At 35.0% G+C, this 21,805-nt stretch overlaps 2 protein-coding genes across 4 annotated transcripts; one reads left to right on the forward strand and one right to left on the reverse strand.

Moving 5' to 3' along the window:
• Positions 1-247: 247 nt before the first annotated feature.
• Positions 248-3,214, forward strand: LOC109107989 (putative ferric-chelate reductase 1). Its single transcript, XM_042718072.1, has 5 exons — positions 248-699; positions 834-1,026; positions 1,227-1,351; positions 1,561-1,655; positions 3,038-3,214. Exons 2-5 carry the CDS (start codon positions 834-836, stop codon positions 3,198-3,200), a joined length of 576 nt encoding a protein of 191 aa, XP_042574006.1. The 5' UTR covers positions 248-699; the 3' UTR covers positions 3,201-3,214.
• A 194-nt stretch (positions 3,215-3,408) lies between these two features.
• LOC109107977 (ADAMTS-like protein 2) lies at positions 3,409-20,354 on the reverse strand. Of its 3 annotated transcripts, none has more exons than XM_042718068.1 (18): positions 20,172-20,354; positions 16,659-16,801; positions 14,682-14,757; positions 14,367-14,469; positions 13,906-14,051; positions 13,127-13,250; positions 12,734-12,814; positions 12,475-12,650; positions 11,923-12,346; positions 10,468-10,810; positions 9,231-9,337; positions 9,024-9,150; positions 8,665-8,878; positions 7,433-7,582; positions 7,178-7,348; positions 6,235-6,411; positions 5,335-5,479; positions 3,409-4,113 (listed from the first exon to the last, which is right to left on the reverse strand). In XM_042718068.1, exons 1-18 carry the CDS (start codon positions 20,268-20,270, stop codon positions 3,992-3,994), a joined length of 2,928 nt encoding a protein of 975 aa, XP_042574002.1. In that variant the 5' UTR covers positions 20,271-20,354; the 3' UTR covers positions 3,409-3,991. The 3 variants fall into 3 exon arrangements, with proteins under 3 accessions (XP_042574002.1, XP_042574003.1, XP_042574004.1); XM_042718069.1 differs by having other exon boundaries at positions 9,231-9,334; positions 20,172-20,353; XM_042718070.1 differs by having other exon boundaries at positions 16,659-16,796; positions 20,172-20,304.
• Positions 20,355-21,805: the final 1,451 nt, after the last annotated feature.

The following is a 21,805-nucleotide window of genomic DNA, read 5'->3' on the forward strand; positions in this document are numbered from 1 at the left end:
TATGTATTGTGATTGGACTGTAATAATAAATACATAGATTCTGTTTTAAACATAGAGTAGGCCTATATCTTTCAGTAATTCACATTAAATAAAATTGCCATGCTGTTCAATTTTGAAGCTTGTTTTTATGATATACGTACCTCTTAAAGCTTTATTTGAAAAAATGCAGCTTAAAACTGCTGAAAATTGACTCTCGATAGTTTATTGAACTGCTAAATGATGTGCTATATATATAAACACATGGTTCTATAAAGCTAATATACTGTAGGCCTGTAGGTCTGTTTTTTAGTTACTGTAAATGACTGAAAGTAGGCCAAGGAACCTGGCAACCCTTTTATGAATCAGACTTCTCATCTTATCCTCTTATTCTTATCTTATTTTTTCATGTGTTAGTTTTATGTGAGCACTGAACTCCATTCATCAATTATTACACATCTAACAAGCAGGTTTTATTTCCTCATAATTCAAATAACCGCCTTTATTTATTTCTTTATAGTTCACCATTTTCACTTGCTCATACTTCACATATCCACTCCCTTTACTTTATGATTTTTCCCTGCCAATAAGGATGTTTTGCTGTCTGCTTATTGTTTACCTTCCTGGTATCAAGCGCTTATAAACCCACTTATTCCTGACACACATCAGTTGTACTCATATTTTCTGGAAAATAACCCAACATCGCTGTTTGATTTTGTGAAGGTTGGTAACTCATGGTTAAAACATTAACTGGAACCAAAATAGTGCACTTTTCAATTAAAATGTCAATAATTGTCAGTGTTATGTTTTATAATTGTTGTTAATGTGATTTATCTTTTTGACTTATCCGGTTTTAGATGAATAAACAGTTTCTCATCGTGGTTTTTTGGCTGAATCTTCATGCTGTAACTGCATACAGCAATGGAACGGTGACTCTGGCATGCACATCTATGACTCCTAATCATGGAAATAATACTGCCTCTATGTTAGAACCTCCATATAGAATCACCACAGACGTCTCAAACTACACAGAGGGTCAGGTGATCAGAGGTTTGTGACAGGACCTGTAAAAACATAAATGGAATTTCATACAAAATATCAAACAAAGTGGCGTCTGTAAACATGATACTAGAGCCATTCTGGAAATGGCTTTTAAGCAACTGCTGTCTTGTGATTTTTAGTGAATGTATGAGTCAGTTTCTCCCATGTCCACAGTTCACAGTTCACATCACTGATTTATTCATTGGCAGTGACATTGCAAGCAAATGAGACTGGGTTCAAGGGCTTCCTTCTTCAGGCCAGGGATGAGACGGGTCCAGTAGGAACTTTCACAATTATGGGAAGTGACGCTCAATTACTCAACTGTGGAACAGCGGTAAGATGTTTATTTAAAAATGAATATTCTGTCATCATTTGCTTACCGTAATGTCGTCCAGACCTTCATGATTTTGGGAAACTCCTTTCAAGAAAGAAGTTTTGCTTTGCATTACATTGTTATTTATCTCTGCTGAAGTGTCTGGATACATATTTACATGTAGACAGTATTGTACACACTGATGTGAAGCAGCATTCTTTATCTTTCAGGGCTCAGTTGTCAGTCACACTTCAAATGTTACCAAATCAAATATTGTGGCTCTATGGAAAGCTCCTAACAACAGCAACACAGATATTCGGTTCAGGTAAAATTATTCCACGTGTGTACACTGTATTTCGCTAATATTTACTTTTATTATGTTTACAATAGTGCTGTCTAACAATTAATCACGATTAATCGCATCCAAAATAAGTTTTTGTTTACATAAAATATGTATGTGTACTGTGTATATTTATTATGTATATTTAAATATAAACAAATGCATGTATATATTTAAGAAAAATGTTATTTTAAAATATTAAATATATTTCTATATAATATTAAATATAAGTATAAAAATATATAAATGTATATACCTGTGAATATTTTCAAAATATATACTATAAGTGTGTGTATTTATATATACATAATAAATATACACAGTACACATACAGCATTGTTCTTTTTTTTGTTTTGTAATATTTTTTAGTATTCTAATACATAACTAAATTTCATGACAAATGCTTAACCTTCATCCTTCCCCCACTTTTCGTAACAAATCTTTCCCTCGCGGGTCAAAATGACCAGAAGGCCTAATATTAAAAAAAAATAATAATTGGTCCAGAAAGTTTATTTTGATCTATTTTTATATATTTTTTTCTTAATATTTATGTAGCTTTTTTATTATAATTTTTTTGTTGATTTTCATTTTATTTTATTTTTATTTACCTTGTTTTATATCGCGTGTTATAATGTGTCTTTCTCTCTCTCTGTGTGTGTGTGTGTGTGTGTGTGTGTGTGTGTGTGCATGCGTTGGGTATGTAAGTGTTTTTGCCTTGGAAATATTCTAGCCCCAGCCCTTTGTTTGGATATTAATTTTTTCTGGATTGTGTCAGATTTTTTTTTTTTTTTTTTTTTTTATCTTATAAAAATGTTTTTTTTTTTTTTTTCACATTCCATTCATTCCTATTTATAAAACAAAAATTTTGTACCACTCAGATGAACACTCAATTTTTTAACAAATCTAAAAGAAAATTCTGGGTCAAAATGACCTGACGGAAGGATGAATGTTAAACACACACACAGTAGTCAACATTTAAAGTGGATCAAAAAATACATAAATGTTGTCCTTAGAACGCATTTTGGTTTGGTTTCAACTTTGATGAAAGGTTTTGATCCACTTCAAATATATATATATATATATATATATATATATATATATATATATATATATATAGCCGCCCTATTATATATATATATATATATCCACTATATATATATATATATATATATATATATATATATATATATACACACACACACACACACACACACAAACACAGTGCTTTCACAATTCTGCAAGAGTTTTTACAGTTTACTTGCCTCATTGAAAGATGCTTTCAACAAATAATTATTTAATACAGTGCCTTTTCTGGTATCAGTTTTTTTCTCTGTCATTGTATTTATTGGATTTACTGGCCTTTGCAGGGCAACATTTGTGCAGAGTTTCTCTCTCTTCTGGGTTGGCGTTCAAAGTGATCCTGTTAGATTCGTGGGCACTAATACAACAGTCGCCCCACCCCCCAACTCTAGTCCATCAGTGTCTCTCACAATCTATCTTCTTCTTTTACCGCTGCTGGCAATTATATAACAAGTGGGTGAAAATGTTCAGAAATCATATCTGTTTGATGTACAGTCATTGGCTTTAAGTGGCTTTTAGTTTCATATTCAGTCATGTTATATATTTGTTGAAGTACAATGGGACTAAAAACACCTGGTCCCAAAATACATTAAATAATATTTTAATATTATATTGATTTTACATTCTAATATATAAATAATGTTTCTTTTAATAGGGCAACATACTGGCCTCATTGTACCCTACTGTTATATTTATATTTACTGTATAAAATGAAGCTTGAATGACATAACTGGATTTGTTTCAAATGTTAAGAATATTTTATGACAAAAGCATGAAAATACTGAGCATGCATGTATGAAAAAACACCACGCAGATCTCAAAACCACTTTAGTTTTATTTCTTCTTCTAGAGGAAAAATGAACACCAACAAAAACAAAATAAAAAAACCCTTTGTACATATATCATATGATGTGTGTGTATTTATTTCGAAGTGTGTAAGAGCAGAATGGAGGCTTCTACAGTACACATTACAGTTGTCTGATCAGAGGACTGTGTGTCTCTATCATTAGTAGACCCACGGCTCCTCTGCAGTCCAGTTACAGGAGCTGCCTTTACCGGGTCCCTGCAGGACCACGACCAGGGCCAGTGCCCTTTTGATATAGCACCTTTTTTATGAAGGAGAGGTTGACAGCAATGGGGTTGGAGGGCTGGATATGGTCAGTTCTGTGTTCAGTGCGTCCAGTATGTGGAGGAGGGTCTTCACATTAACTGCAAGGCCACAGTGAGGAGCCAGACAGCCTTCACTGGCTCTTGTTCTTGCAGGACAGACAGCAGGCCTTCCTGTAGTACCAGTGAGTGCACAGCTTCACCCGCAGGACAAGGGCACAGTTAGCTGTCGCTTTATCCTGACAAGCATCCTCAGCTGGGGGAAAAATAAGAAACAGACAGTTTAAAAAGACATAAAGTATGTGAAAACATAATTACATCATGAATTCATTTTTATTAAATACAAAATAAATATCAAATAATTTATCTATTGTATTTATTTAATATTTCAGTTATTTTTAACTGTTAAAATCTCAATAGCAAAGACAATATTATGAATAAATTAAATATGTAAATGTATTTTTTTTCAATGTTTCAGTGTTTAAAAGTTGAACATACATACATTTAAATATTTATATAATTTTTTCTCATGTAAATATTTTTTTATAGCATAATAAATAGATTTAAATAAATATTTTTAGAAGTGCAATAGCAGTGAAAGCATATTAGTTATAAATAAATACATACGTTTAAATATTTACATTTATTTTATTAAATAAAGAAATATTATATATTTAAATATTTTAATAATTGTGTAATGTAGAAATAAAAATTTAATGGCAGATATAATATACTATAAATATTTATATTTATTCCCATGTTAAAATCCCAGATGGATGGATGGATGGATGGATGGATGGATGGATGGATGGATGGATGGATGGATGGATGGATGGATGGATGGATGGATGGATGGATAGATAGATAGATAGATAGATAGATAGATAGATAGATAGATAGATAGATAGATAGATAGATAGAAAGTTTACACACTTCAGCCTTGTAAGGCAAATCTTTGCAGAGATGTCAAGAAACATGCTTTAAGTAGATCTCAATGAACATCAGCAAGCGCAGGACTGTACCATGTTCTGCCTATTAAATCTCTAATGCAGAACAAGGAATGTCATTGTGGTCCAAAAACACAAAATTAGCTGCCAAATTGATGACATGCATGATGCACTTGCCCTGCAAAGATTAAAAACAACAAAGCATTAATCTGGACTAAATTTCACAGGAATTAGCTTGTGTTGAGCCAAGATAGATGCACATGTGCTATTAATTGAGCCGAGCGTTTTAACACACACTCGTTGCTGTGTTTCATTAAAAGGTACAGCATAAACTACTTATAACTGGCGTGATCAAATAAGAGCCATGCCAGGGTGCGTCCTTACAGCATCTTTCCAAATAAAGATAGATTGGATTTGTTTTCAACTTACTCGAGGCCTGTCTTGCTGAAAGTCTGCAATGCGTAGCTAAGCTTAGATGGGGAAGCTCAGTTAGTTTGTACGTGTAGTGCTGTGGTTTGCTGTAAAAGTACCTGGTGGTTCAGTAGTGCAGGGCTGCACCTCACAGCTCTGCCTGGCCTCTGGTCTCAGTGTTGAATCACAGCTATGGCCCAGTTCTTCTCCTTGATAACACTTCACCTCTCGCACACGCACTCCAATCCCACATGTCTTACTGCACTGCAGGGCACAGACGCAAACATTTCAATGAGCCATTATCCAGAACAGATCAATCACTCCCTATTTGCACTGATGACTCACAAAGTGATGTGCAAAAGTCACTTTTAAACCAAGCTTTCTGTCGGTCAACAAGGCAAATTTGTATGAGCAACTTCAACACAAGCAAAAATGTGGGGAACTTTTTTTTGCTCTCACATGAAACTCATATGTGCGGATACTTATTGAAATGACTGAATTTCACAATATGTTCTTGAGCTCACTATTGAGATTTTACATCTCAGAATTAAGATATCATTTCTGGTAACTGCAACATTATTTCTCACAACTGTGACTTTTCTTGAAATTGCAACTTTTATTTCTCGCGATTGCAGTTAAATCTTTTTCTCACAATTTTGACTTGATTTCTTAGCATTGTGACTATTTCACGTAACCGAGACTTTATTTCCCACTACGTGACATTATGTCTTAAAACTGTAACTTTATGTCTTATTTTTAACAAGCTTCCTTATTAAATTACTAGTAGGATGCTGAACATGAACTTGATTAGAAAACAACATTTATTTGACGAACACAATATTTGTTTAAAAATGGCATAAGAAATATTTTGTGTAATACATAGTATGTTATATCATCATTTTCACTGTATGAACCTAATGTGTCAACATCCCAATGCAATGAATACACTATACATGGCATAAACCCCCTGAATTCTGTAGCACAAAAAATGTTTAATAAGAAGCCAAACCCCTCCTAACCTGGGACCAGGATGTGGTGAACCACTTGGAGCAGGGTCTCTCAAAACAGGCCGCACTGTCGGCAGGTCTGAGGGATCTGTCACACATCCTTTCAGGGAACTCCTTGAAGACGCCACCCTCCAGCCCTGCACACACCACCTGACGCGTCTTCACCCCACGGCCACATGTGGCATTACACTGCGAATGTTCAAGACAAAATACTACAGTAAACAGCTCATTAAACACATAGGAGCTGTGTTGTTATTGTTAAATAATACAAAAACCATTAAAATTGTTGGTAAGACTTTACAGTAAGGGTCAATAGTTAATGTTAATTAATGCATAACATTAACTAAAAATGAGCAATACATTTGTAGTATTTATTAATCTTTGTTAATGTTAACAAAACTACAAGTGTTCAGTGTTAGTTCATAACCATTTATTAATATAAACAGATATAACTTTATATTTTAATAATGCATCATTAAATGTTGAATTTAATATTAACTGAGATTAATACAAGTACTTTTCATTATTATTTCATGTTAACTAATGTAGTTATCTAATGTCAACAAATGGAACCTTCTTGTAGTGTTAGCAATTAATTATTTCAATACTTAAAATGAAGATGAAAAATATATATGAGATAATATTAGATAAAAGCTGAAAAATGTAAAATTAAAACTGTTTATTTAATTTATTAACTATTATTAAGAGAACTGAAATATGTCATACAATTAATAGAAATAAACTGAAATAAATAGAAATTGAAGCTAAACTAATATAAAAAATAAAAAAAAATTGTAAAAATGAAACACACTAAAATGAAAACTGAACATATAAAAATACAAACTCAAAAAAATTGATAAATACTATAATAGCATATAAATGATGCTAAAATAACAATGCATAGGAGATGGATGGGAAGAGTTACCCTAAACTGCAGTATATAGGGGCAGCTCACCTGTTCCCACTCTTGCTCCACCCAGTGGGCGGGGCAGTTTTTGTCTCCACACGGATGCACGGCCAGCGGCTTGAGCTCTGGATCACACTGGCCATCAGAAATCACCTTCCCACTGCTGTTCTTACACACCACATAGCGTCTCATCCTGCCCTCCCCACACGGCCCTGAGCATTAGAGAGAGAGAAGCAAAGACACATAACATCATGTTTAATGGACAATCTAATATTTTCATACAGGACATTTTCTGGAACCCACCGGCCCCCAGTCAGAGACGGTCCACCTGCGGTCACAGGGCGGCCCCTCGCACTCTCTCTGGCTGTCCGGTCTGGTGGACTCATTACAGGCCTCCATAGAGCAGCGCACCTCACGGCTCCTCACCCCACGACCGCCGCACCGCGCTGAACACTGTCAGAATGACAAACACCCATTACTGTCACGTTTTAGGCACTATTGGGTTTAACTTTTGCATTTCTTGATTAAAACTAAATCTGAAACTCAATTTGCATTTTAAACGTAAAAAATTCATTCATGAAATATGATCATCGTTAACGAAAAATTTATAAAATAAAAAAAACTTTTATTTCATCTAGTTACAAGGGCAACATTTCTCATTTTAATTAAGTTTACGAAATAAAATACTAAATACAACTAAAACAAGAATAAAACTATTATAATATATAATACACACTTCATTTTAAGGTCCAATTTGCATTATTAACAAACCATTAACTATGACTTTTGCCTCAATAACCTACTAATTTGCTGCTTAATAATAAGGTAATCGTTAAGTTCAGGTATTGGGTAGGATAAGGGATGTAGAATATGCTCATGTAGAACATGTGCTTTATAAGTACTAATAAACAGCCAATATGTTATTAATAGGCCTGCTAATAAGCAATCTGTAAATAGTAAGAATTAGTCCCTATACTTAAGTGTTACCTAAAATTTAAAATGAAAATGGAAAATATAAAAATAAAAACTTATTCAAAACATTTTGAAATATATATCATTTACATTCATTTGCAATTAGCATTACAATCAGTTCACACACGATTTACAATTTTAAGGTGTCTTTGTTACGATGTAATTATACATGGACGTACTGAATAATATTAATTAACATGCACTTACTAAGATAAGGGTTTGGTTTAGGGTTACTTGCATGAAATTATGCATAATTAATTGTTATTTTAATAGTAAGTACATGTAATGTGTAACAAGGACACCTTAAAATAAAGTGTTACCGCGTATTCTTTTAAAGTATAATATTTCTGTAATAGGTGCTTTTTTTAAAAGCATGCTAACTTTACTTCTTTTTCACAAGGGTTTTCTTCGTAAAGCTGCTTTGGAGCATTTTATATTGTGAAAAGTATTACACAAATAAACTGAACTAAAATCAAGGCAGCTAAATGTGCATAAAGGCATCAATTTTGGTGGTTAATATTCAATCCACATGAAGATTTTAAACAAAGCCTTTACACACTGACCTCAGACCAGTCTGAGATCTCCCACTGCGGGCCGCAGCTTTTGCTCTTGCAGGCTTTCCTTGTGATGGGCTTCTGCAGCTCCGCAGCCTGACACAGCTCATCATAAACAGAGCTGTCAAATCCCGGTGCCATCATCTTCCAGCAGCGCACAGTGCGGAACTGAAACCCCTCTCCACATGTCCGGGAACACTCGCTCCAGCGACTAGTTTCCCACCTGCCTCAGAATACAGAATACAAGAACTTAAGATCTGTCATCAACAGCACCTGTGGCTTCCAAACATCTACACCTATGAATTTAGCTATAGTAAAGCAAATGATATCAAAACTCAAATAATCGCATGACGTTTTCAGTAACAAACCTGGGCTGGCACTCTTTCCCTGTACAGAACTCGTGTGTGGGCTCCGGCCTGGTCAAAGCGTCGCAGTAGCTCTCATCCACCTCTGACCCGTCATACTTCACACATAATGCATAAGATGTGCTTATGCCTACAGACACAGTTTATAGTTTCAGGTTGGTTGTGTGTCTGCATATGTGTCACACTGTCTGTGTGTGCTTGTGATTTCACCTGTTGTACACGTTGAGCTGCAGGGTGCATACGCAGAAACCTTCCATCGGTACATGTCAGACATGCTGATATCACGATCTAGAGATTCCACCTCAAACTCATTACTGCTGGAGTAGGAGAAAAGAGAAAGAGAAAGAGATGGTGATCAGTGCTGGTTAATTTCTTTTTTCAACTTTTACTTATGTCACACAATTAAAATATTATATATTATATTTTTCTTATCTAATGTTAAAACAATGTTTTTCATGAGTTTCAACTATTGCAAGAAAATTTGACCTTTATATGCTATCATACAGCATCGACAATTTTTTGTTGCTTTCACTTGATAGTAACAGATAAATTATAATTACATTATAGCTATATAATTCTGCACTGTTACAAAATGGTTTTGTAAAGTAAATTGTTTTGTCAAAAAGCTTAATATGGAAACAAAAATTAACATTTATATATTTAAAAAGGTAAAATATATGAAATATATATAAAAATTAATTGCTAAAAAGAAAATGTTCATTATTTTGTGGTCAGACCATTGAAAATATTGGCTGGCCAGTAAATAAATAAATAAATAATCCAATCCAATTGTTTTTTTTTTTCTGAATATTTATGACAAGACAAAATATACACCTAAGAAATTACTACAAGATTTTATATGCCATTTAAGTAAATAAGGTGAGATAGGAATTGGCCGGTCCATGTTTGAGTTGTCTTGTGGTCCTTTCCCAGTTCTGTTCTCCTCTCAATTCAAACTGCCCGAATACAGCTAGAAAAGCCAAAAATATAACTATAAAAAAATTAAGCTTGTTATTTTACAGTACATAGGCTAAAATGAGTGCACTTATAACTCAGCCCTTGAAATGACCCACCCTGACGTTTTCACACTTTTTATGCTTGCTTAAGTCTGAACAAGAATTTGATTCACTGGACTACATTACCATCAATACAGTTACTATAGCAGAAAATGTAAATCCCCGAGTTTCCTACATATCCATAATTTAAGAAAAGGTCAATTTATTTTTCATAATTTCATGTTAACTTGCCCTTTGAGAACTGAAGGCTGGGAAAGAAAAACCTTTCTATCTTTTTCTACCCTAACAAGCACATCTGTGGAAAGGATGCAATGACATTTTGAAAGATTGGTGCACATTTCCATTCAAAACAACTCAAGCCAGACCGTGGCAATAAATATGTCAGAGCATTCATCTAAAGGCTCAATCGGCTCATATGCCTTCCATCTGACCTCTCGCTGTGGGGGGTTTGCACTGGCTCCACCTGGTGGAGCTGGAGAAGGTTGGACCGGTGGCTTGTTGAGTCATTAGTCCTGGCCTCAAATACAGACTCTCCATCTGGACTGTGCATGTCCAGGTTGCCTGGGTAGATCTCCAGTGTTAGGCTGTTGTCCAGTGAAGAGTTGAGCTTGAGCTCAGCACAACCCGTGAGTGCAGAACCATCTTTACAGGGCTGTCTGGAGCCTGAGGGCCAAGACGCTCCATCATAGAAGAGACTCTTGAGCACCGGTGTAGAAGTGTGGTTGGAGTCACTAGAACTAGACGAATCACCATCAATCAGGTTGGAATCAGGGCCTGGACAACAGCAAAGCATGTTTAAATACGAAATCAATCAATCAATCAATCCATAACATCTTAGTCTTAGACTTTTCTTTATAGTATACAATTTCTGTACAATATATACAGTACATGAACTAAATATAAAATGGATATTTTAGATGACTTTTACAGAATGTACTCTGTATTTAATAAAATATAAACTACAATTCAAAATGTTTGGGTTCAGTAAGATTTTTACCGACAAGATATTAACACTTTTATTAAGCAAGGATACATTAAATTGATTTCTTTTTCAAATAAACGCTGTTCTTTTCAACTTATACAATCAGCGATGTTTTCCACAAAAATATTAAGAATATATTGATAATAAGAAGAAATGAGCACCAGATTATAGTGACTGAAGGGTCATGTGACACTAAAGACTGTAGTAAGCTTTGCCATCACAGGAGTAAAATACATTTTAAATATATTCAAATAAAAATAACAGTTATTTAAAATATGTAATAATATTTTACTATAATACCTTTTTTTTAATGCAGATTTAGTGAGAATAAGTGACTTCTTTCAAAAACATAAAAACATTTTACTGCCCCCAAACTTTTGATAGATAGATAGATAGATAGATAGATAGATAGATAGATAGATAGATAGATAGATAGATAGATAGATAGATAGATAGATAGATACCATATTTATATATATTAAGCATTTACAGTGAAAACAATATTGGCATATTTAGCATGTATTTAATAAAATCTTTAGTATAGCTAAAAATAATAAATGATTTTATATCTATAGCTACATCTGTCATAAACTCTAATACAATTATCCAGAATAAGTTTTAATTGAATGATTGTACAGTACACTTAATTATTGCAATATGAATACTTTTCAGAACTTTTTTTCTTTTACAGTGCATAGACTGAAAAATATATGCATTTATACCATATCTCTTTAAATTCAAGTTCTGACACTGATGTTGCTTTCACACTTTGCATTTTTTACACTACATTTACCTGAGTTTGAAATCATGTTTCATATTGTCTAAATTTCCCCACGTTTACATGAATCAGGAAGAGAACACCCTTTTCCCTAAAAGACCCAAAAGCAGGTTTTTTCTTACTTACCAAAACTAGCTTGTGCCTCAAGACGGTGCATTTCATCATCTAGCTCGTTCTGGAGGACCTCACTGGCAGGTCTAAACAATACCAGCTCACTGAAGTTTACAGAGGCCTGCAGTTCCCACAGCAGCTCCTCATGACCCACATGCACATCCACATTATCTTGAGGTCCCATTGAAGTGCTCTGGTTGCCTTTCTTTCCATACTCCTTACGAGCCTCAATTTCATTATGAGTGGAGGAGAGCTCTGTAGAGGATGTGTTCACCTTCTGCTCTGCTGCTGAGGGGTCTCTGGATGTCTTTGACATCAGGTTGCTTATTTGAGGTTGCTCAGGTGTAGAGATCATGGGAGGTGCCGCCCTCAGCTCCGGAGCTCGAGGAACTGTGTACTCATATGTGATGTGAGGCATCTTTCCATTGAGGTTGTAATACTGAACAAAAAGAAAACAGGTACTTAAAAAAGACAAAAATGATACTATATACCAGCTGTCTGAGATATTTACATATGAGATCAAAATAAAAACACGGTTGTGATGATGTTACATACCTATATACCTACCATGACATTCAGGGCCTGATGGGTGGGACCCTGAGCCATGATGTACTCAAAGCCATCAGAGAAGAGGTTAGCCGGCCTCCTATACTTAAAGACTGTCCCAGCAACATGGAAGTTCTGTGGATTGTCAATCACACTGTTCCCATTGAAGAAGAAGTGACCCGCTTCATCAGACAGAGCTAGAAGATGATGAAAGATACATTTAATCGTTTTTTCTCTTTGCCCACCTGAATTTTTACAGATCAATCCAAGAAACTCTTACCCAAGATATTTTCAGTTTTCCGCCGCTCTATGATTTGGATATCAGTAGCACCAACCGGTATATTGGTTATGAACACATAACCTAAAGACACAATGACGAATTAATACATTTGAAATGATCTGCTACATTTAATTATTTGTACACAATGTTTGTGTTTAATGAGTGTGTCAAATTAGACATCTTTGTTAAAGAGATACAATTCTTTCATCATTGACTCACTCTGATATTGTTCCAAACATGTATAACTTAACTTGTTGTGTGGAACATAAAAGAATATATTTTGAAGAATATTGGTAACCAAACAGTTTCGGTTCTCATGTCGAAAAATATAATGGAGGTCATTGGGAACCGAACTTGTTTGGTTACCAACTTTAATGCTAACATAAGGTATACCTAACTGTGTGATCCCTTTCCGGTAAGATCCTGAGACACGATAACAAGAACCTCCGTTTCCACCACAGACTCCACATTTGTCTATGGTTTTACTGGAATACAATTTCCCATCACACCCTACCACCTGCAACCAAGAGAATAGAACAGTTAGCACTGAGCATAACCTCACAAACACGGGGCAAATGTGATCTTTTTTTCACAGAAGAACATAAACCTGATCTCTGTCCCATTACAGTACCTCATATTTAGAAGATTCTTAATTATTCATTCTCATATCCTCTACTATTACACTTATATTACATTTTCTGTCATCTAATAGCCATTCAAAGTTCATCTTTAAAAACACAAATAATTTAATAACACTGTTAAATGTAATCTTTAGCAAATCTCAAAATAAATATCCATTTTTCTTTTATTTTAATATTAGGGGATATTTTATTATTGTCTATTGCTATAGCCTTTACATGAAAAAAAAAGATTAGTCATAACTGTAAATAATAATGTATAAATAATTACTAATAATAGATATAATAATATACAATTTATATAAATTAATATAATATATCAATTTCAGTTTCTATGTCTGGTTTTATTCATTTTAAATTTAGAATAAACTGATGGCAATTCATGATTTCTCATGAATTGTCAATTGCAACACAGCTTTGGCTAGAATGTCAAGCATCCTTAATATATAGCATTAATGTAACCTTCTCAGCTTACATGACCTTGGCTGCTTGAAGCTTGGAATAATCTTTGCACCAAATATTATTCTGACACACCTGACACTGGCCCTCAATGCAAACACCCTGATAGATCCCGTCCCTGCAGAACGTCCCATCATGGGCAGGCACCAGCAGCTGCCTTTCTCCTGTGGTTGTGGTACACTGGAGGTCACATGGCTTATTGGAGATGTTGATGTAATCATCTGAACAGGAGGTGACATCAGCAAAACATCATTACGATCTAGGCTTCGGAGAATTCCTCTAGAGATAATAGGTCTTTATGGAATTGAGAGGCCTCTTTTGTACATAACAAGGGACTATGGGCTGAGGATATAATCCTAAAGGGGCATCTGTGAGCTATAATAGAGCTGGCCATGGGCCAAGACAAGAAATTCAGAAGAGTCTAAAACACTGAAAGGTTGAAAGACTAGGAAGCAGAGCAAATTAAAGCGATTAAAAAAAAAAAAAAACAGAGAGAAAGAGGTGGAAAAAGAAAACACTGAGGGACGTTTTTTTACCCGGATAAAGTGGAACCCACTCATAGTGCTTCCTGCCGAAGGCTTTGGCATTGAACTGAGAGCACTGGTGCTGTTTGAAGCTGATTCTGCTGTTTGGGCATGGCTAGGCAAACATCCAGACAACAATAAAGACAGCTCGTGAGCCAGGCAGCAGGTCAAACAGCCTGCAGATATTAGAGCTTCAAGCCAACATGTGTAAAAATGCAAAGTTATGCCAGATGGCTTGGATGGAGTATTCCACCCAACAACACAATCACATTACTATGGGTTATCCTTTAATTATACACAAACATCTTCATAAACGTTTGGCCATACCTGATTTGTACACAGCTGATACTGTTTGGACGGTCCAGTGCAGAAGGAACTGTTGATGTTTTGGGTCGACGTCAGTCTGAAAAAGGGTTATCTGTATATAAGTCCTCCAGATCTTGATGGGACATTCAATTTTTACTCATTCATGAAATGATCTGCAGATATCATTCTAGGAATGCACCTACCTAAGTTGATTCTGATTTTACTGTTACAGTGGACATAGCCAATATTTTTTTGATTTTGTCTTAAAAAATAGTATAAATAAATTCAATAAAATAAAACACAAAGAGAACACTTAAATCAGTTGTCTTCAGTGAATTTAGGCAACTCAACATTAAAAAATGATATTCATTTTCAGATTTGTTATAGATTGTATTTAACATGTTAATAAATTATTAGTTGTTTTTAAAGATACATTTGAAGTGAGTGCAAAGGTGATATAAATGTAAACATAGAGGAAATGAGCTGCACAATTAAATAGCCAATATCAAACATTTCAGAGGAATTTAAAAATAAAAAATAAAAAACATGAATATCCCTTGAAAATCCATCCTTTTCTACTTTTCTATCATTACTACTAAATAAAAACTGCCTACACCAGTACTCGACCAAACCAGCCCAGGATGATTTATCCAGCTGGGGACCAGTGTTAGTTTAATATAATTTATATACTGTCATAGTTGTATTAATATTTCTAATGCGCTTTTAATTTTCTATACTTTCTGTTTTGATTTTTATTGAATTTTTAGTCATTTTATGTGCTTTTGTCATTTTTATTGTTTTTCTTTTCTAAATATTATAATTTGGGTTTTATTTATTTTAGTTGGTTTCATTTAGTTTTTAAGTATTTTTATATAGTTAAGTATTTTTATAGTTAGTTAAGTATTTTTAGTTGTTTAGTTTTCATTTATTTCCAGTTACTAAATTTAGTGCTTCAACTTATTTCTGTATTTCAGTTAGTTGCCAAATAAATATTTCTCATTTTTGTTTGTTTAGCTACATTTTTGTTATTTAATTTTTTATTTCAGATTAATTCCACATAGTTTTAGGCAGTAAACTAACTGGTAACAGGAGTACTTCAGCTTCCCATACTGGTAACCAGCATCCATATCCACAGCATATGCCACTGGGATCCCTCTAAACGTTTCCATACATGATTCTCCTCATCTTTCTAGCTCTCTCTGTCCCCTCCCCCAACACACACACCTTTTGCTGCCTCCACCATACTGGGAAGTGCTAATGGGAGCCAGCTGGACTGGCTCAGCTAGGGCCCTTATCTCCAGTGGAATCTCCTCGAAATGTTTGACCATTTGCTCTAAAAGCCATTTTATGTACATGTTTGTCATTCTGAGCAGAATGCCCTGTGTCATGTGAGCCAGTGGACTGATGTTCATTCCACACGACATTCCTCTGGGTGCTCTGGAGGATATTAGTCAAGGGGGGATTCTCTCCCATTTCCCCCTTTTCTCATGTGAGGGTTCACTCGGGTTAGTCTGTGCTCTGGTGTAGGCTGAGGAAGGGATACGTTGATCTATACACGTTTTATTTTTAATGGATTTTTTTTCTCTTTCTTTGGAGAAAATTAATAAACCATTTGTTTAAAATAAACTAAAACAAATAATAAATTGAATACAAATGTAAAAATACATTTAAAAACGAAATCATTTAAATTAAATGTAAACACGTTGCAGATCAATCTTGTTAATTAAGTCAAACGACATGAAAGAGAAACTGTGCATTCAGGGCCAAATAATCCCACATTAAATGAATTTTGTGACCTTCAAGTTGATCGTGAGTGACATTACCCGGTGTGAAAAGTGGGTTCAGACTAGGGTCAAATTGACATATCTCAACCCATAGTGGAGAACCTTGCACAATGCATCAGACCTGTCACTTCTGATTAGTACAGAATCAGAGGGTCATTTTTCCTCGGGCGAGCTAGATCTAAATGAGCTTGTGTAATATCTGAGAGCGGTGTACCTCTGCTGCAGACAGTGACGCTCTTGAGAGCGCACTCCTCCTCCGCAGGTACGGGAACAGGTGGACCAGCTGCTCCATTCACCCCACCACTGCGCTACCTCGTCTGGCTGCCTCTGGAAATCCTCCCTCCCCTCACTGCTGTCCTGGCAAAGACAGAGACACAGTGCTTCACTGCTGCACACTTGCATGATAACATGGAAAATCTGTAAACAATGGCAATTATTGTCAGACACAAGCACTTCTCTGTGTAACTTGTGGGTAAAAGCGGTCATGACTCTCAAGGCACTAATATTAATCAAATGTTGTTGTTGTACAGATCTTGTTTCCTATGTTGGACTCAAGCATTTATAGTAAAGTATTAAAAACTGCACCTTATTTAAAGAGAACGGTTGAAATGTTCTATAATACAGAATATAAAGACTTTGTAGGATTTTGGAATTAAAACCACTTGTTATGTTGCAATTTTTTATATATATTTTTAAATAGATAATATTGGGATCTTGTTTACTGTGTTGGACTTTGGCATTTACAATTAAGTATTAAAAACCTTTTTTTTAAATAACACGGTTACATTTTAAGACAGAAAGCAACTTAATTTGCAAATTTAACATTTATAAAATAAATAAATAAAGTATTTGTAACTTGTTTTCTGTGTTGGGCTCAAATACTTGCTGTGAAGTATTAACAACTCACAACATCAATAACAATACATTTTCAATATAATATAGAATGTGAAGATTCAGTAGTACTGATTCTCTGGTACATAAGTAGTAAAAATGGAAGGGTAGAATAGAGTGTGATGAGAATAGAAAATAGAGAACAGAAATAAAAAAGAAAATTAGAACAGTAAAAAAAAAAGCACTTTGGCTATGATCCAAAACAGACTGGCTGTCTATGAATTTTCATCGAAGAAGCCCAGACAAGCCTAGACATTAAAGTTTAGAGAGACTTTGTGACTTAAGAGAGAGAGAACAGTGGAGGGCAGTTTTAGGGAAGAGATGGAGTCGAAGGTGAATGGAGCCCCCCTAACGGCCCAGATGAAAGGGCCAGCGACTGTAGGCAAATTAAGCAGACTCCTGTTGTCTAGACAGCAGGTTAATCGCTCCTCTTCAAGCCGTGCATCAGTGAACTTTAACACAACACAGGCACGGCTCCATGGAAAGTCTTGTGAAGCTCTCAAAGAGAAGCTGCCCAGCATGGTTGATCTCAAACCAGCTTTAATGGTCAATGTTTGGATTTTGGTATAAGGAGGATTTACACAAAGACTATTTTCTTCCTAGAGCTTTATGCACCCGTTGACCCATCCTAGTGTGCTGTTTAATTCACAACTGACATTTGGAAAGTTATTGTATGTTTAAGCATGAAATCCACTTGTCTGAAAGTGACATTTTGAGATAGATGTCCACTTACTATCTTTTTTCATGACTGAGTATCTTTAGAAGCACAGTTACAGCAGAATATGGACTTACAGTAAAGTATGACCCTTAAAGCAAGAGCACTTACTTGTCCTGCAGGCTTGTAGAAAGCATAATGGTATGTTTAGTTGTAAGGGAGTTTAGCAGCCCCTTTCAACAAACCCAAATAGCTTGGCAAAAGCAAATCCAGTGTCCCCCGCCCCAAACGCAGGGGATGTTAAGGGGATCTTGTCCAAACAAAAGTCTGCATGTCCATATGTTTTTTATCTGAATGCCCTCTGGATGTTTAGATTCTAAATAGACAATAGACTTTTCCCCCCTTTCTAATGCATCCTAAAACGGAGACCCCCTAAGGAGACCACATGGGGCCGATGAGTTTCGAAATGTCACTTCAGCTGAGTTTAGTCTGCTGATGCTGGAACACGGCGCCAGTCAGATCGAACCGGTCATAAACGTGCTGAACTGAGCATCAAAACATCTTTTATAGCACAACAGTAATATTGCTTTCAAACAACATGGATGAATAACGCCCATAAATGTTAGACCAAACAAATGAGGGAATGACAATGCGCTATTTATGGACTACTAGCAGGACACGACTAAAGCTTTACATTGTAAATCAATCTTTTGATTCGAATCTTTTAAGTGAATCGGTAGAATCCGATACAATACCTATTTGAATGATTCATTCATGAATCGGACTGAATCAACATCTAGTCAACAACTTTGAATTGCTCTTTCAAATGGGGTGAAATGTAAGTTTAATGGTAGAAATATTAACCAATACAACTTTATTGAATTTAATGACAGCTTTATAAACACATATAAGAGTTTGTTTTAAGAAATAACCTAAAACATTAAAAAATTTAAACAAAACAAAACAAAAACAAACAAACAAAAAAAAAAATTCAGACAAGCAGTGTAAATTAATTTTAGAACCATTCAGTATAAATTATATTTATTTTTACGATCTAAATGACTTTTGTTGTTATGTTTAAAAAGATGAATCATGGCAACAACCCAGAGTAACAAATTTAGGTCAAATGTAGGCCTACTGAAAAAAAAAAAAAATTCTTTGAAATGTTTCTAAAAAGCTGAAATGTCCAGTTGTTTTTTTTTTTTTTTTTTTTTTTTTTTGGTAGGCTGTGATTGTTTTTTAAAGGTTACAAAATTTTCCAATTTTTATTGGGCTATCCTAAGAACGTTAAAATGTCCAGTTTTCTTGCCATGATTAGAACATTATTTAAGGTTACAAAAACGTTTCTTAGTTCATCAAGTACAACGTCGTAAGGACATTTTCAGAATGCTGATCGCAGAACGTTTTCTTTCAACATTATGCGAATGTATATTAAATACTAATGAAGTTAAAAGAACGTTCCATAATCATTAAGTATTTATGTAATGTAGAAAAAACGAACATTCCCCGTTAGCTGAGAATAATTTAAAACCTTCGAAAAAAGAGTATGTAAACACGGGACCGTTTGATGACGTAATTACGTGGTGAATGTGTTTTTTTAATAAGGTTCTTTGAAACTAACGGTTCGAAAGAACCGATTCGCGGAAATGAGTCGGAGTTCTCATAGATTCACCTCGATTCAACTCACTCTTGACTCAAACATGCAACAGAAAGAAAAGTTGTCACCGGCACTGAGTCCTGAAGCCAAGTGAAAAAGAGATTTTCGAGAATATTAATTCACTTGGAATTCATTAATTAGCTCACGAGTTGTTAAAATACTCTCGCAAAATATCAAAAAGTGCATGAGGTTTAATAAATCGCTATCAAAATCGTAAAAATCATGTACAGCTTTAATTTTGGGAAATTCCAGACATAAAAACTCCAGCTGGGCTTTGATCTCAGAATCCGAAACAGCACAAAACGCGGTAAAAAAGCAATGCCGTGCTCGTGGACGTGGTCAAAACCGTGTTTTGGCGTGAAAGTTTGATATTAAGCCCGCCACAGTGGCTCTTCTCGTTTCCCGCATTGTAACCGGCATTTGTAACTGAGCGCTTATTCAAACCAGCGTTAGTAGATCAAGCCTACGACTTCAAGCCCAAAGAGTGTTTCACAACGATCTGTACAAAAATGAACGCGATTTACCTTAACATTTGCACCTGCTGCCGTATTATTAATCCATAAGTGTAAGACAAAGTAGTGTAGTAGAATATGTCCGAATCTTGCAGTCCAGAGACAGTACATGGTTCATTTGAGAACAAGGAGACCTCGCCCCCCTGATCTTAACCAAAGACTAAAGAGAGAGAGGGGCTCGCACTTTGAGGTCTAACGGTGAACGAAACCCTTGATGCATTAATGGCTTTACAACCTGCTGGAAGAAAAGAAAAGGGGGCTGGTCAGACCCACTGTGATTTACCTTGTAGATTTCAAAGTACAGCATCCATCTCTACTAGGATTCAGAAACAGAAGTCTGCCTACATTAGTCATGTGAATAGTCTGAGTGAACTACTAATAACAGAACAGTTACACAAAGGCACTTGGAATCACCTGGCATTTTGTAGCAGCCTTATCACCTGATCACAGCTTGTCAGTTTCATGTTATTGCCATATTTTTCATAAAACATCCAATTAATTTGAGTTGAAAACATAAAGAAATGCAAAGACAATATTTACAAGGTGAAATCGTAGGATTTAAAATGGTTATTGTCCCATTTAGATGTTTGTTTGTTTTTGTTTTTTTCTTATGTGCATATAGAAAACATGATAAATGAATGTCGGTTGCAGTGAGAGAAATGTAGGTCTAAACACCAATTTAAATGCAAATTAACATTTAATGTCTAATGTTTCACAACAAATCTACTGCACTGAACATACATGCCCACAGATATTCATCTTAATAATCATGGTGTTTTTTGTTTGTTTGTTTGTTTTGTTTTGTTTTACAGTCAGAACACGGAAAATTCTGGTTAAAAGCTTATTGTAACTAACAGACACAAAGGTTAAGAGGAAAATCAAAATGCATATTACTGCAACTTTGAATGTATTCCAATCACATAAGCTATGTTCTCAAGCCACAATAAATTTAGGTTTCTGACAACAAAAGCATGTTCAGACAACCCACTAAAGAACCTGTGTACCACGTACCACTGATTTCCTAGACTGTGCATTCGACTTGAAAAATTACAGCTGCATAACTTAAACCCACTATTATATAGATTTAGAACACTTCTAAATATATATAACTTAGTTAGCTTTACAGTAAAAACACAAAAATGAAAAAAGGGTGAGTACATTTTCAGTAAATTATCATTTTTGGGTGAACTATTCCTTTAAACAGCCATTTATGGATGTGGATGTATTTTTAGGCTCTATCAGTGACATACACAGGATGAAAACTCAACACTGGAATATTGCCAGGCTGTTGCAGATACTTGATATATTGAACAATAGACACCTGTGATGAAAAACATGGCTTTTGATTAAAGACCTATGGCAGCATACTTGTAGGTTTGAGTCAATGTCAAGAACAGCTTCAGTGCCGGTTCACACTGCTGAAGGGCATTGTACCAACACAATAGACTTTTGTATGGAGCTGCCAAACTAGAGGAATCTTTCTCTTACAGACACTGACATATGGACATTCCCACTAAAGTAATATGAAATGTAATGATCAAATGACTATATACAAAGAGCTATCTGTCAGGTGTTTGGGAGTATCCAGGACACCTAAAAATCCATGACACTATCATTACGTTAGATAGTTATGACAGTATTGGATT

This window comes from Cyprinus carpio, chromosome B2, assembly GCF_018340385.1.
Source record: "Cyprinus carpio isolate SPL01 chromosome B2, ASM1834038v1, whole genome shotgun sequence".
NCBI classification, from domain to species: Eukaryota; Metazoa; Chordata; class Actinopteri; order Cypriniformes; family Cyprinidae; genus Cyprinus; species Cyprinus carpio.

Bases quoted from the DNA above. Each gene is read 5' to 3' on its own strand.
- LOC109107977 (XM_042718068.1), bottom strand. From the start codon at position 20,270: ATGTACTGTCTCTGGACTGCAAGATTCGGACATATTCTACTACACTAC. The intron at 14,052-14,366 runs GTAAAAAAACGT...CCTCCTGTTCAG, and splicing joins GTGGGTTCCACTTTATCCGG to ATGATTACATCAACATCTCC. The intron at 7,583-8,664 runs GTCAGTGTGTAA...TCATTCTGACAG, and splicing joins AGATCTCAGACTGGTCTGAG to TGTTCAGCGCGGTGCGGCGG.
- LOC109107989 (XM_042718072.1), top strand. From the start codon at position 834: ATGAATAAACAGTTTCTCATCGTGGTTTTTTGGCTGAATCTTCATGCT. The intron at 1,027-1,226 runs GTTTGTGACAGG...ATTCATTGGCAG, and splicing joins AGAGGGTCAGGTGATCAGAG to TGACATTGCAAGCAAATGAG. The intron at 1,352-1,560 runs GTAAGATGTTTA...TTTATCTTTCAG, and splicing joins TACTCAACTGTGGAACAGCG to GGCTCAGTTGTCAGTCACAC.